This window comes from Haemorhous mexicanus, chromosome 5 (genome assembly GCF_027477595.1).
Source record: "Haemorhous mexicanus isolate bHaeMex1 chromosome 5, bHaeMex1.pri, whole genome shotgun sequence".
Taxonomy (NCBI): Eukaryota; Metazoa; Chordata; class Aves; order Passeriformes; family Fringillidae; genus Haemorhous; species Haemorhous mexicanus.
This window is the reverse complement of record NC_082345.1, coordinates 12,185,036-12,201,318: the sequence shown is the minus strand read 5'-3', so window position 1 is coordinate 12,201,318 and position 16,283 is coordinate 12,185,036. Positions and strand designations below refer to the sequence as shown.

General features: G+C 41.9%; 1 protein-coding gene across 3 annotated transcripts in view; it reads left to right on the top strand.

The window, feature by feature from the left end:
* The window catches only part of PKP2 (plakophilin 2), a 40,080-nt gene extending 37,110 nt beyond the window's left edge, over positions 1 to 2,970 (top strand). For all 3 annotated transcript variants that reach the window (XM_059845921.1, XM_059845920.1, XM_059845922.1), the window contains one exon: positions 348 to 2,970. In XM_059845921.1, coding sequence (XP_059701904.1) covers positions 348 to 416 — 69 coding nt within the window. In that variant the 3' untranslated portion in view covers positions 417 to 2,970. The remainder of the gene's footprint in view (positions 1 to 347) is intronic.
* The last annotated feature ends 13,313 nt before the right edge of the window (positions 2,971 to 16,283 follow it).

The following is a 16,283-nucleotide window of genomic DNA, read 5'->3' as shown; positions in this document are numbered from 1 at the left end:
GATCAAATGAAATTGATAAAATCCTTAGTCATTCTGGCATTGCCTCATGTTCTTTGTTCAGGGTTAATCTCAGCTAGGTTGATCTCAGCTATTAGTGACCTAAAAGTTAGGAGTCTGTAGAGCTGAGGTGGAAGAACAGGCTCCTGGTACAGTCAGTGGAGGGAGTTCAGCAATTCCAATTATCCTCTCATCTATCCTGGACTAAACAAGGCTGTTCTGTCTCTGTGACTCTCAGAACTCTGCCCAGACCATGGCTCCTTATCCAGCTTTTAGGCAGCTGGACTCAGCCTTCCCCTGCAGAATCAGCACTGAAGATAATGAACTGTTCTGTTTCTTCCATTCCAAAGGCTGACTTCAAGAAGGCAGATTTCATCAACAGCAGGACCACAAAAGCCTACAACTCACTGAAAGATTGAGTCAGAGCAAAATGCCAGGAAAACAGAGATGATACAGCAGCCTGTGCAACCATCTTCACAGGCTTGGCGTCACCATCATGATCCACAAAGCATCTCAGAAAAAAAGGAGCTGATTTGCTATAAAGACTTGAGTGGCCAGAGAGTAGCTTGTTTGAGTTTTTAATCCTAATCACCTCGTTGTCACTGACAACATCAGTACCAGTGTATCAACATCAATACAAATGTCAATACAAGAATAACCAAAGATGGATTCTCCAGGATGTCTGAGGTGAAGATTCATCCAGGTTTACCACTAGTCAGAGCTCCAGATGACTGTCTTTGTTCTATACAGAGGAGTTTGAAATGCTGGTGGGCAGCAAATTCTTTTCAGACTGTTTTATACCAAAAGTTTTCTACAGTGGGTAAGCATCAAGTACACTGCTCAGAATTTAGTAATTTTTCACTCTTTTTTTTCTTCACACAGCTGAATAAGAATCTCCAGACTCTATGAGTAAGCACAAGAAGCTGTTTCACTACATGAATTATAAAAGCACCAATGAAGTTAAAATTACTATTTTTGTATTGCTTGTTTTCATGGGCTCACTGGTTCTTAAGCCTCTTTCCTTTGAGATTTCATCAGCAACAGCAGCAAAACTTATTTTACATAGATCTTACCATCCCTTGCTCCTCTCATCCTCCCTCACATTGCTGTTGCATTTTACAACTGTGTCCAGAAAGGATTTTAACTAGAACCACTAGGTTTAAGGCACTCTGTTTCAGACACTTTGGGCTGAAATTAAGCTCACCATTCTTTGCTAGTTGGTGGAGAAATTATTTGTGGGTGTTTCAGTGATTATTTTAAGAAAATTAAAATTTCAAAACAATTCTGTTGATTATATATAATAAAGGGAGTGGAGTTTTGCCTTTATTTTTGAAGTAACAGACAAGCACAAGAGGCTGGGCTCTGTGCTGATTAAGGAATTCATCTAATCCTGCTTCATATTCTCTTACTTGAAATGATCATCCTCCCTACAGCAATTACATGCAAAGTGATAACTTTGGGACTATGCCTGGGAATAGGTAATAGGAGGGGAAAAAAATCCTGAGGACCTGAAGGCTCAGGTTTTCATTACATGATGCTCAAGATGGTAAAGAAGCACTTAAAAAAATCCCATCTGCTACATTTAGTAAGTCAGATTTTTCTCAAAAAACCCCACAAACCCAGGGGTTAGACTGTCTATTAAACCAGCAGGAAATTCTCATATAAATAAGAATTTATCTTTGCTGGGTTATCAACAGATGTCAACACCATCCCAAAAAAAACCTCATTTCCTCTCAAACCACGACAAGATGTGATCTGGCATTACTCTTCTGAAATCAGGGGAGGTGAGCTACCTTTATGGCAATGGATATTTTGTCATGTGTATTTACAAGCCCTTCTGCTCCAGCAGAGCCCATCCTGTACCCTCACTGCTGAACTTGTCCAGGAGATGAAAAATCCTTGGAGCAGGGACCTCACAGGGGAGGTCACCAGCCCTCCTCGTTTCAACACTCCTGGCTAGAGGTCTGGCTCCTACCAGAAATGTAGAACCAGTGGGTTGTACCACTGCACCGTGTCCAAACATATTTCTGGGTATCTGGGAGCTGAATTCTGCTGGCAGATGCCCACAGCTCTCCAGGGAGTCCCAGAAAGTCCCACACGTGCAGACAGGACAGAATGTGCCCCGGGGAGGGAAGCAAACAACGCTGCTTTCCTGTCACTGATCGTTTCCAGAGGGCTGTTAGTCCTCCTCATTTGCTTTGAATAACTCCAATCAAGTGCACTCCAGTAGGAGGTTTTAAAAATACTATTATTTTTTGTAGGATGTCATATTCAAAATACTGCAGGTCCAAAAACAACACGGGGAAAGGGAACTTACAGCACAGCATGTTGAGGGAATTGTTTTTATAACTTTTTCCAATATGATAGAAAACAGACAATTAAAATCCAACTTTCTCTTCTCACTTGTTAACCCAAGTAACTCTGCTTGTGCCATGAAAGAATGAATACCAGCAAACCTGGACAAGTCTCCTTTTATTACCCAAAAGAAGTGGTAGGCAAAATTAATACGGAAAGAGTAAACCTGAATACACAGTAGCATAGGAATGAAGAATTGCAGTCTAAAAGATGAAGAAGGGAGCTTTTAGAAATGCTCATGCATTTAGTCTTATTAAACTCACATGGTATTTAAGAAACAAAACAAGCAATGGTGTTGGGTACTTTTAAATATATGTGTACCTCTCAGTAAGATGTCCTTAAAAAGGAAATGCAGAGGTTTTGGGTTGTTTCCACCACTGATCCAGTGATTTTAAAGGTCTTTTTCAACTGAAATGAATCTATGATAGTGCCCCTTTAAAATCAAAGCAGTGTTCAAAAGTCACAAAGAATTATCTCAGTCCTGGCAGCAACACCAGAAACATGAGACACGCCTTATTACAACTGATCTCCTACTTGTATGCAATCAAAAACACTTCAGCAGGGCTCCAAAGAAAACAAAGCAGAGAAATAATAAAGTGCTCTCTCTAATGCAAAAAATCTGTCTTTGGTCTTTTTGTTATTAGTGAACCTACTTGGCTGGGATGCAGCGAATGTATTTTTAAGCCTTAGCCCTTCCTTTGAAAGGGCAAACCCATTTTTAAATTAAATCTGGGTATGGAGACTCAAACTTTCCTGTAACAGCACAGTGTTACTGAAGGCAAGCTGTGTAATGCTCCTGTTGGCATCAGAGAAGTTATCCTGAAAATAACTTCTTTGTCCAGTTTTGCTGACCTGTCAAACCACCCACAATCTGCTGTTTTCACCTCTCTTTAATTGGTGTTTTCCAGTAAACTTCACCATGGGCCACTGGAGATCTCAAAAATAATTAAATCAGCCTCACCATAGTCTTGGGCCTGAGAAACAGAACATTCCCACTTGCTCTGTTCCTGAGAGGAGATTGGAAACCTTGAATTTAAACATGCTGAGCAGGGCCCAAAGAGTTTTTGGCTGAACAAGGAACTTAGCCCAGGTCCTCTTGTCTTGGGTCCTAACCATAACCCAGGGCAACCACCTTTCAGAGAATTGTTTTAGTAGAAACTCTTTAATAGTACAGATAATTTTGGAGTAGATTATAGACATTACCAGAGAAATAGTCATTCCTTTTCTCATTCCATCCTCCTACCTTGTTTTCTACTGTTACTGCTCCTGAACCTTAGTGCTTTTTCTTCTCTCTCCTTTCCTAAATAGAATTAAACTATGTAAAATAATTGTATTATATTGTGCATGGGCACAGGGTTTGGGCTACTTGTCTTTTTTTGTGGGGTTTTTCTTTAGAGAAGGTACATGCTATCTATTGAGAGAGGTTCAGCCTCCCCTTCTGGGCCCATAAAAGAACTGAAATGAGCTGGCACCATCAAAAGCCACACACAAGAACCCCAGCCCTCTCCTGGCTCCTGTTTAGCCTGGCAATCCCTGCTCCAGATGCAGCCCATGGAAGCTGAGGCCAGTCAGGCTGCCTGTTTGGTTGGGTTTTTGTTTAGTACCATGCTTAGCCCTTGGGTTCCTGCCCGACAGGAGCATCAGCATTTTCCTAGCTTTAGTTTTCAGGGCCAAAAGCCCAACAGTGTCTCTCCACAGCCCTCCTGGGGAGTGCTTCAGGAGCTGGCCTGATGAGCAGTCACCCAGTGAATCATGCTCAGGCCATGCAAAGTGCTGAGAACTGCTGCTTCCCAAGCTACTCCAGCTCCAGCTGCTCCTCCATTCCTTTACTTAAAGTGCTGCTGATTAAAACCTCCGTTTACATTCCTGACTCAAGCTCCAGACCCATCCCATGGGGAAGATAACATGACCTAAAGGCATCATCTGATAGGAGACAAAGATCTGGAAACAGCAGTCAGACCAGAGGAAATGCATATTTGAGCTCAACATCACAGCACATCAAGGACAGGCCCTGAAACAGCAGATACTGGTGCAACCATGAGAGTTATGCCTGGAATATTGGTGTAGATGTTGCACAGCCCACTGGAAACCCAGCAGAGAGATTTGCTCAAATACACAACAAACAAAAAGGGCTTCAGTGCAGACACTGTACACAGATCAGGGGGGTGCCTTTCTCTGCAGGCTTACTTTGCATATATTAATAGGCTTGCATATGGAGGGGAAATAAACTAATTTTGCCTTATTTCACATGTTCAGAGCTAAAAACATCCTAAAATACACATTTGAGGCATTGTAGGCTTAGGATCAGTAATCAGAGTTTGCCTTCATCCCTCCTTCAGCTGTATCTTCCAGTCCCAATGTGACTGTAAATAATTCAAGGTTAGGAACTTAACATTTCTTTAACAATTCTCCAATTATTCAACCTAAGCTCCCATTCTCTTATTAGTATCTTGTTGTTCTTAGTCCTCTCTCAGACCAGCCCAAACATGCACAGATACAGAAAAGAGGAAGCAGGCATCTTCTTGCAGCTACAATTTAGAGCCAATACTGCAAATTCCCCCATGGGATCAGGGGCTTCTGAACAAGCCCATGGTCGCAGAGCAACACAGAAACAGGGACACACTGCAAATCCAGTGCTCACCATCAGGCATTTTTTTCCAGTGCTGACCAAATATTGCCTCCAAATCTGCACAAAATCTGTGTTTTGCATGCTCTAATTTGTAATCAGCTGTAGTGTGACCATGAGTCAAACTATCACCACTCACACCTTGAAAGGAGCTGGGTCCCCAGAATCCCCACCCTGCTCTTCTTTACAGAACTACTTAAACATCTGGGTCCTCCTGCAACTTCAGTAAGAGACTTAAGGCCTTCCTCAGTTCTAGAGAAATCTAAAGACATTTTTTGGCCCTCAAAAATACATCCTAACTGTGTTTTCAGCAGGAAGGGAAACAGCCATGTCTGAGCCATAGAAAAATAATAGTGATAGGCCAAGAAGGATAAAATCTTTCAAAAAGTGCAGAAACTTTCTGAAGCCCATGAAGGCCATAAGAAAATGGGTTCCAGGCTGTGTTTGGCTTGGAATAACAACAAAATAAATCAGCAATGTTGTAGTATCAGTGTTGAACTCTGCCTGGAAAGCACACTGTGCCTTAGGATGCACGAGCACACTTGAGTTTTAACTCAAAACTGGACATTGGGCTTAGCCCCATTACAAATGTGAATGAGTTTAAACCCTGCACAATTGGTAAAGACTGGAGAAGCTCAGCAGCCTTTGCATTGCAGTTACAGCAGCACACAGGATGCTGCAGTGAGAGCCAGGGAGGTATTATGTCTTTCTGAAAATTAAAATAGGGATTCTTAAAGAGGTTTTTCTTTCCAGATGCTGGGAAAAAGAAGTGCTCTAAACATATGATACACATAGCCTTGAAATACTATTTTTATAATAGGATAATACTCGTTATTTTAAAAGCATATGGACAAAAGGTAAGAGGTTTTTAACATAAAGGGAGGCTGGGATGAGAAACTCAGGTCTGATGATATATATAGATGGTGATAAAAAGGAGAATCTACAAATCAGTATTTTCACCAGCATTGTAGTGGGTTTTTGTGTTTTGTTTTGTTTTGTTTTGTTTTAGTGATACCACTACTTGACCTGAAATTACTTAAAACCTGGAAGTCAAAAACTGGTGCCTTGGATAGCAGTAATATTCTTGCAGAAGTGTTTTTGGAGAAGATTTGGCACGGTTGAAATGACACAAAGAGATGGAGGGAAGAGTGTCTTCTGGTGTGAAAGACTGGAGCAGAGGCCTTTAACAGAATTCCTCCTGAGTACATGAATTACCCATCCTCCAAGGACATATTTCCTGGTCACATCAGTTATTTTCTCTGTTTTGCAGAGAGGTGGACAAATCCACCATTACCCCAGGGCTGTAATTAACTTATTGTGAGGGTTGTTATGGAAAATAAATAAGCCACAATTAATTCTACAGTCTACAATATGCTCATCTATAAAAGAAGAGCTATTCAGTTTTTCTGAAAGACACTAAAATGGCACTTTGCAAAACCTGTGTTTTGTGTTTTACAAAGCAGCCTCATGTTCTTCACATCCACTGTAGTGGCTACAGATACCGATTTGTTAAATAGGCATTAAAAAAAAAAAAAAAAAAGAGAGTGAAAAGCCATTAAAGTGAGCAAACAGCAGTGAGGTGATTGCCAACAGGAAAGAAAACCAAGGTAATGAAGGTGTAGCCCTGGACAGGGCTGATCCCTGATCTCTCAGGTGTCCAAACCAACCACCTGTGGTAGATGCATGTTTTGCTCTGTCACTGTTTCCACTCCTGCAGTCAGGCAGTAAGACCTTGGCTAGAATTTTTTTTCTCAGTAGACACCAAGCAAAAATAAAATTAAAAACCAGTGTAACATCTCGAGCCTGAAAAATATTTTACCACAATTCTAGTAAACATGAAATTCTTGTCAAATGCTCATGACCCTGTTGTTTGGGCAAGAAGGCACCCTTCTGACTGCTGACAGCTTCACCAGAAGGACACGAAATAGCCCATAGTTTACACTGGCTTATGCTGTTGTCCTTTAAGCAGAGTCCCCTTTTGGGAAGGGGACAGTTTAATTTTTACATGCATGCCATCTAACAATTGCTTTTTCAGGGTAAGAAAGACAAAAAGGAGAGTTTCTGTGAAGATCTTGCCAACATTCTTTCTGGGCTGTAACAATAACTCTCCTCCTAAACTAATAAAAATATGATTCTTCCCCAGCCTCTTCCAAGACAAATCAATTCCTGTTTTTTTGGGATGCCCTGTGTACAAGAGGCATGCTGAAATGTGCAGGCATGCTATAAAGTACAAATTGGTTTTGCTCCGCCTCAGGAGACAACCTCTGAAGGTGACAAAGCTGAGACCAGAAATAATCCAGCAGTCCCATCTCTGCTCCCACACCAAAGTCAGTTCCATCTCCTGGGCATTCAGCAGTGAAGTCAGAGTAACACTTTGCTTACCTCCATGAAACCCAAAACCTCAGACACAGGAAATTCACCACAGGGTTCAGGGAAAGGAAGGTCTCAAAACAAAGGATGTTTCAGGCGTGGCTTGAGGAGTTTCTTTCCAAAACAAAGCCATATCCATCTCTTTGGGTCCTTCATTTCAACAGTGGCTGTGCTGATAGAGTGGTGGCTCCCAGGGCTACAAAAGATTCATCAGGAGATTCAGCCTTGCTCACTGAAACTTCATTCACATGGAAGGAAAGTTCTGAAGGGACAAGAGAGCCATGCCTGGCACTCAATGTTTCCTATTCTGCGCACAGTGCAAGTGGTTACAGCTCCAGTTGCTCCCCTTTTGTACAATTTCTTTAGGGTTTTGAAACTTCTTGTCATAAAGGTCTTGTGCTCAGTTATTATTCATTATTCCCTAAAGAGCTTTGATGGGAAGCATCTTCAGTAATTATTCCAGTTGTTGGAGTCCTCTAATTGCCCACACATATTTCTCAGGAACTGTGGCCCAGTGGTTGGTGGAAACAGCCCAGCTCCTGCATTTCTGAGTAAACTGGTATTTGACAGCCCTGCAGGCTCATGTTTTCTCTGACAGCAGGTCACTCACCACTCACCTGCACTGGCTGTCACCCATGGCTGAATTTAGCAGACCATTCCCAGACTGCTTCATTTGCCATCTGCTCCTTCCTGCTGTGACTTTCTCAAACCTGTGTGTCACTGTCATATTTTATGAAAAATCCCTTTGCCAGGATTTCTTCTCCTGAGCAGCTGGGAAGCTTCAGCTTCTCCATGTTTTGCTACTCTGGAATGTGATTTGGAGAACTGTTTACCCAGCATGTGAATTGTTTTTAATTAATGGCCAATCACAGCCAGCTGTGTCAGACTCTCTGAGTCTGTCACAAGATTTCATTATTCATTCCTTTCTAGCCTCCTGATGAAATCCTTTATTTCTTTTACTATAATTTTAGTATGGCATTTTAATATAATAATAACAAAATAAAATAATAAATCAGCCTTCTGAAACGGAGTCAAGATTCTCATCTCTTCCCTCGTCCTGGGGACCCACAAACACTGCCACACCTGTGTATCTCTGACCCTTGTAGTTTGCAGATAAGGAGACAGATAAGCTTTCTCACAGCTGTGCTGTGCAGTTCTTTGCATTTCTCTGGTAACTGTGTGCACTATAAAGTCTGTTTGGAGTATTTTTTTTTAAGTCTGCTGATATGAGACATCTGTCCCCATAAACAGCTCTTTACTCTAAGGGCTTTTGATGGTGAGGAGGATGATTTGGTGATGAACAAGATGGATATTTTCTGTGAAAGCTGAGCTTGTAGTTTGGTATAAACAATGATGGGGTAAAACTTCAAGTTGTAAAAAAAAAAAATTAAATCACCACACCTTGGATTTTCAAAATCTGTTAAAGGATTTCCATGGCTGAAGCTATAACTCATATTCTTTCCCAGAAATAAAGCAGCATAGCATTTAGACTGTTTAAAAATTCTTCATGCTCATTGGACTGTACTTTTTAAGCAACCTACAAATACTTGCATCTCAGCCCCAGAGATTACAGAACCAAATTTATTCCACTATAGTGAAGCAACAGGCAACAGCACCATGCTGAGGTGTGGGAAATTCAGGTTGGGCATCAGGAAAAAACTTCTTACCAGCACAGTGATGCCATGCTAGAACAGCTATCCAGACAGGTCACAGATGCTCCATTCCTACCACTTTGGAAGACTTGGCAAGAGAAAAGCAGCCTGGCAACTCAATATTTCCTATTCTGTGCACAGTGAAGTGGTTACAGCTCCAGTTGCTCCCCTTTAGTACAACTTCTTTAGGGCTTTGAAACTTCTTGTCATAAAGTGAAACCAGTTTAGGCTTATGGGGATAGGAAAAAAAAATTTTGTTGAGGTAACTTTAACTGGAGACTGGTAAATAATTTCTCCTTGAAGGCAAACTCATCCCCTGGTGGGGAATTCAAACTCCAAGTGGCCCTGCCCAGCTAGATGAAGCAGACAGAACAACATGAGTTCCAGCAAACATTAGCATTCACTGGGACTGGCCAGTGACACCAGAACGAGATGTTTGTTTCAGCCCTTTCTCATTGCCCAGCACAAAGCTTAGCTTCACAGCAAAGCAGATCAACTTTTCACAAGTTTTGAATGCTTCTGTACTTCCATGCTGTTGCTGTTCCAATCAAGCCATCAGTTCTGCCTCCAAAAAATTTCATATGACCCATACCTGAAAGGAAAAACACAAGTTTGAGAGAAAAACCCATTGCTTACAGACTTTCTTGAAGTGTGTCTTCCAATCACCACCCTAAGAGAGCTCCCCCATATCTGTTCTCAGGATCTGCTGTACTTTTGCTTGAGCTCTGATTTTTCATAATGGTGACAGCTTCCTTCACCACTTTTTATGCTCTCCTTCCAGTGGAGCTCTCACATTACAGCTGGAATCACCATCAGCCAGAGCAGGCCAGCTCTGGAAATGCCTTTAATCATCTCCCTGCTCAGGAGTTTGTATGTGAGCCCCCACACAAAGCAGCAGTCACACCTCCCTTCAGAGATAACTTAAAGGATGTTGGGTCTTGCCCAGCTGACAAAACTCTCAGACACAAGGAGGAAACTTGACCTTGTTTTTTGGCTGTTTCCACCAGCTATAATCTAGATAAATTCAAATCTTGGTCCACCAGTGCAAATATTTGCATAATGAGGAACTCATTTTTCTCATTAAAGTTTCCATGTTAGTTTTAATGAGCATTTCAAGTAGTAAATAATAGAAGTTATCATTAAAGTCTCTAATTACAGATTCATTTTGGTATATGGGTCTCCTTTTTTTTTTCTTTTTCTTAAAAAGAGACTAAAATTAGGTGTAAAGGGGAGAAGAATAAAAACGTACTTTTTGAAATTTTGGAGCTTCTTTTGTAATAAATATGATAACTTAGAAATATGTTTTATACTGCTGACTATATTTTTTTTTTAACAGCCTGAGTTAGAGGTGCTGGTTCACCTGGGAACCTAGATAAAAAAGAGCAATGTGTAAAGTGCCCAGGGAGACTGAGAGCATATTTTTAAACCTTTTTAAAGCATATTTTTAAACCTTGTTCCTACTTAAGTAAGGAGAATGGAGAAAGACCTGGGACACACCAGTGGAGAGCAGTTAATGGATGGTAAAGTTTGTACTCTGTCATTCAGTAAATGCTGAGCAAAGAGAAAGGAAAAGACATCAGAACTTAGGAGGGAAGAGCCCAAAACTACATGAAAGAACTTCATACTGAAATAATTTACTTGTTATGCCTCCAAGGCAGAGTGCTGCAGCAATCTGCTGCCCTAACAGCAGCAATAAAGTTGGAGATGGTTTTTTCACAAGATAAATCCTGTGCTTCCTCCTTAGTTGATGTAAAAATTAAAGGTTGTCTGCTAACATCCCCAGATCTCAGCAACTCTGCTGTACTCACCAGCCTCAGTTGAACTTCTTTAAAAATACATAAAGTAATCAGCAGTAATTACTAACAGAGGAGTTAGTCCTGTCCTTACAAACCTGAGATGCAAGCTGCCCTGAGAGCCCAGGCACTGGGTCCAGGCACAAGGCACTGAGTAGCTGAAATAAGTGCTTTAGGAACCATCAAAAACCTTGTCATAAGAGAAAACTTTAGCCTGGATTCTTCCTTTCAGGATGCTGGAAGCCTTAAGAAGCCTAGTTGCCATCAAGAGTTGCATATAAAAATTGGAATTTTTATTCCTAAAGCATGCAAGCACTTTAAGAAAAAAGCATATAATGACACTTTCTGTACAGAATTCCCCTTTAATGTTGCACATCTGAGCCTCTGCTTGCAAAGTACAAAAGAAAAAGGAACTAACAGCCTGAGCAGAGTGCCTAAACTTCATTCTCTGTGTAAGTGCTGTGGTTCAGAATGTACTGCAGGAAAAGAACAACAAGTTTTACCTGTTCTTGGGGAGTTTACTGCATTCCCACACCCAAAGGTATTCTGTTGATTGTTGCTCACCTGTCAGATCAATGAAAGCCTCTGGGCATCAGTGAAATCTCCTAGGGACAGGGTGCCCTTCAAAACAAGCAGTTTGCTCTAGCATCAGCTACAAGAGCTGACTTAACCTCACTTTTTCCACCTCAAACACAGAGGACAGCTCCAGTCCTTCAAAAATCTATCTCAAATCATTTTCCAGGGACAATCCAAGCCACTTCCTCAGCAAAGCATTGAGGTGGTCATTTGTTGTTTGTTGTTGTTGTTGTTGATGTTGCTTTTTCATGCTTTGAAAAACCTTCTTGAAAGGACCATTTTTGCACCAAGGGAAGGGAAATTTCTGTATTTTCCAGGAGCCCAAAAGTAAATGAAATGATGATGTGCTGCCCTTCAAAGATGGCAACCAGGAGATGCACCAAGCACTAGTCTGGCTTTTGGAAACATTGATCATAAATATAAATAATATAAATATAAAGACTTTAATTGAAAGCACCTGTTTCAGATAAAGTGTTTTATTTTGCTGCTTCCTGGTAAATTGCTTTTGATAGCTGTTGAACAAACTTGCTATCAGAAAGCATGAATGCTCTGAGCAGAACCAGCAGCACCCAGAAGCATCCAGACTGCAATCTGCACAGCAGGTTCAGGACTTGTTTGGGTGTTACTTCACCTTCAAGATTAAAAAACTAAAAAGATTTTTTGGTTTCCTTTTTTTGAGATTTATTGTTTCTGACAGACAAATGTAGATTAAATATATTCAGCAACTCCCATACATATTTATTTTAGGAGCTTCCTCGTGCAAATGTGATACCCCAAGGGCATTCTTTTGCCAAGAGAGATTTCATATCATCTAGGTTGCTTCTGGAAAGGTGTGACATCTATTCAAGCACACCAAATTCTAATGTCTCTCTCAATACACCCACATGTTTGAGTGCATCTGTACCAATTTGTGTGCAAGGGTTATAATAAGAATGTTCTTGAGAATGAGGGAGAGGGAAAAAAAGGTATTGGCAGTTAAGAAGTACCAACAGTAAAATTGAATTTTTTAGTCTGTCCTCTCATGTTTCCAGCAGATACTCTGCATTGGAACAGAGAGAAAGGGTCTGATCTTCAAATTAAATTACAATCTCAGTGACAGTCTGATGTCTGTGTCCAGAAGAAGTCACATTACTTCAAAAGTTACTCAGCCTGCACTGGCAACAGCAGTATTTGACCCAGCCTTAGTGCTCACAAGACTTCATCTGGCTGAAATGCTCAGCTGCCCTCAGATGCCAGCTGCATGTTGGCAACAGAGTGTAGCTCTAAAAAAGTAGTGCACCTTTTTTTCTCCTTCTCAGAAGTATTAAAAACCACACAGGATAATTACAACAGTTCTGCAACCCAGGCAGAACACTGAACCTGCCTGAGCTATTCTCTCACTTGAAAGTGACACACCAATTACAAGTTTCATTTGGCTGGGGGGCTTTAATTTACTACATTTCAGCATTCTGCTGAAGCTGTAGCTTTGCTTCCCCCTGCACAGGCCCAGCCCATGCCAGGAGAGGGCCAGATGCAGAGATAAGGCTGAGCAGAATTCATTTGGCAGCTCCTCCCCACAATCCTGGAAGGAGGTGTTCAGGTGCCAAGTTTAGACAGGACCTGCTGCTACATTTTGGCTGTTGCCTCCAAAGCATGTCTGCAGTGCATTTAGGACCACAGAGTGAGGCCCCATGCCAAGAGCTGGCTGTAGAAAAGTGACAAAGTGGCATAGTCACAATATTAATTTTTAAGGCACTCTGCATGGACAAGAGCAGCAATGATTGATCTATCAGCTGTCTCTGTAAATTCACCCTGCACCTGAAAGAATACAGAAAATGCAGAAAAGCAACTCACCTTGCAAAGGAGAATCAGAAGGGCCAATAGCTCAGGTAAACTAGAACAGCTGGTTTTTCTAGCCCAGTTCAGGCAAGGAACCCCTTGGTAGAAACAATCCCTTCATGTTTCAGAGTACCCTTCTCATAATGTTAATAATAAAAGCACAGTCTTCCAAAACATTTCTGCCAGAATCAGAAAAAACATACAAGAACACATGGCCCAGGAAGGTCTGCCTGCCAGGGAGGACAGGATCCAACAGCTCTTTTTAAGAGCTGTTTGAAGATCCTGACTGCAAACTGTCAGCTCATACTCAGAACTTATTAAGGCTTGTGCAAATGTAGCTCTTTTATTGACACCACAAAAACCATCTTCCAAGCATTCAAGAAAAATACATTTCTAGCTTGGCCAGAATGGAAGAAGACAGCTTAATTAGAACAACCAGATTTTCAGACAGAGCATAACTTATGGTATTTCAGCTCTGTAGTTTTATAGCTCTGCAGAAATTACCTTGCAGAAGCTGAGATGTGCTCAGATTTCTCCTTGAGTTAATACACTTCCTTTCACAGGGAATGCTCACCTCGTATTTATGCTAATAAAATTATTCCTCATTATTTGCCTGTGTTGTATATTCTCTTCCATTTCTAAACTACAAAGACCAACAGAAAAAATTATTCCAGCAAGGCCTGTGGCATGTCCAGCTAAGAAACCATCAGGAGAAGTTAGAACTGTGCTAATTTCAGTGGCTGAACTCCTTTCTTGTTAATCTTGCACAGCATCAGAGTTGGCCAAGTCAGAAGCATGAGACCATTTCCAGCTTCTCCCAAAGGCTCAGTATTCTAAGAGGATAAAAAATCCTGCATGAATGATCTCACTTGGATAAAGGAGATGGATGAAACAAGACAGATTGGATGGAAAATAAATTAATTACTAATCTAACAAAATATATATTGCAGTTGTTAGAGTTTGGTAGAACACATTCTAGAATGTGTAAACTGCCATAATCCCTGGAAAATAACCAGTTGTCTCCAGCAGAAGGTTCCAAAGGGCCACAGGATGGTAAGCACAGGACTTATCATTAGAGAGGGTAAAAAGGAGGTCAGTAATTTAGAGATCAGTCAAACCCACTGGCCTCTGGGATGATCTATTAATCTCCATTCCAACAATAAATAAGGTCAGTCTGAAAGTGCCTCGTTCATTGCCTGCTAAAGATTTACCAGGTGTCACCCAGATTTGAAAAATGCTTCTCCTGTTGAAATTCAGGAATGGTACAGAAGTAGATTTCCTGGTTGTCCTCACCACTGAATCTTCTCACAAACTCAGCAAAAGACTGCCAGCAGGCAGAAAGATGGCCTGTGATTTAAGGTGAGATTTAATTGACTTTGAACTGAACTGAAAGAGAAAAAAAAAAAATGAATGAAACCAAAGAGTGATGGCCTCAAGGTGTTATGAACCACCAGCTAATTGCACTTAGAATGCCTTTATAAAGAACACCTTTCCAGTCTGATACCCTTAATGACTACTTTTCATCTAGCTGCTGATGGCCAGTACTTGCAATGCTTCTCTAGTGAGGTTAAGCTCAAATCTTGCAGCTTTGTGGAGCACTTAGAAGCCCCACAGAAGATTGCTAGAAGATATTTACTGTGGAAAGTAAAGGCAGGCAGCCATCATAGCTGCCTTCATGATACAGGACACAGAAACATTTGTGTTCAATCTGGATGTCACTGCTGGCCCAGAGTGTGGTTTTGTATTAGTTTAAACCAACTTAAATGGTTGCTTTTCCTCCCTCGTGACTATACTTCCCCTCTGCCTACCCTTGCATCAATTCTGGCATTTATTTGACTCCTCCTGTATTTTCCACCTTGGCTGAGGCTCCTTTGAACCTGCAGCTCCACAGCCAGTTCACCTGGGTACCAGGTGTGTGTGGCATTCACTGGGGCAGGCACACACAGCCAGGGACAGGCTGGGGCTCTGCCTGCACATTTTGCTTGGGCATGTCACCAGCCTTGGCTGTGACTCTGACACACGTGACCTGGTGGGCACCTTACTCTTCAGAGGAGAGACTCCTGCTGCCATCCTCAGCAGAAATCAAGACCACAAGGGCAGTAAGTGGACCTCTTAGATATCCCTCTTTTTGCTATTATTTCATGCAATTGATTGATATCAAGGGCCTTCTGGCCAGGTGGAGTCCCATGGCAGGTCTGCAGGCAGTCAGATCACTGTGATGCCACACCTTCAGGTCAGGGCTTTCAGGGAATGATGGAGTGAGCCAGATCCCCTAAACCTGGTGTTACTGATCAGAAGAGAAGCACTCCAGGAAGAAAAGTCTCCAGTGCTTGCCATCAACCAGGCTGCCAGGCTCTGTTCATGCAGTGAGCCAGGAGAGTGGAACTCAACCTTTTGTGTTAGTCTGGACTTCTCCCTTCCTCTTTCCTTCTGAGGACAAGAGTCATCCTTTCAAGTCTTCTCTTGCTCAAAGCCAATTGACTCAGGTCCCAAACCTGCACCTCCTCCCTAGGCAGAAGAGAAAAACCAGAAGCTTTGTTGCTCTCATTGCTTCATGACCATGGATGATGTTAACTGCCCCCAAAGCAACTAATTTCAGGAAGCATTCCCTTGCCCACTGAGTCAGGAACACAACCACTAAACAAGTCATAAAGATACACATCACAGCCTATTATTTCACTAATCTCAGAAGAGCTGCAGCAGCATGTCTTACATGTGACTCACAAACCCACATTGTTTGGATTCTACCCGGTAACTTTAAGCCTTGAAATGCTGTCCCATGTTTCTCTTCTGGATTGGCTGAGGACTTGCATCCTGGAAAGTTGCAGCCTCAGACCTCCAAGGGGATTCAGCATCTCAGCCACTGATAGTCCCAAGTCAGAGCAGCCAGCCCACAAGAGCCAGCAGATTTAGGGAAGGTGGCTGACTGTAATGAGGCTTGGGCAAAGTGGAGGTGCCCAGGTAAAAAGCTGACCTGGTAAAGGAGGGACCTCGTTAGCAACTGACAGGACACCCTCAGATGTATGGATCATTAACCAAAGGAAGTGTTCTGTGTCAGGCTGCTTTCCCCTCACCTCTACCTGCCAGTCAGGAGAA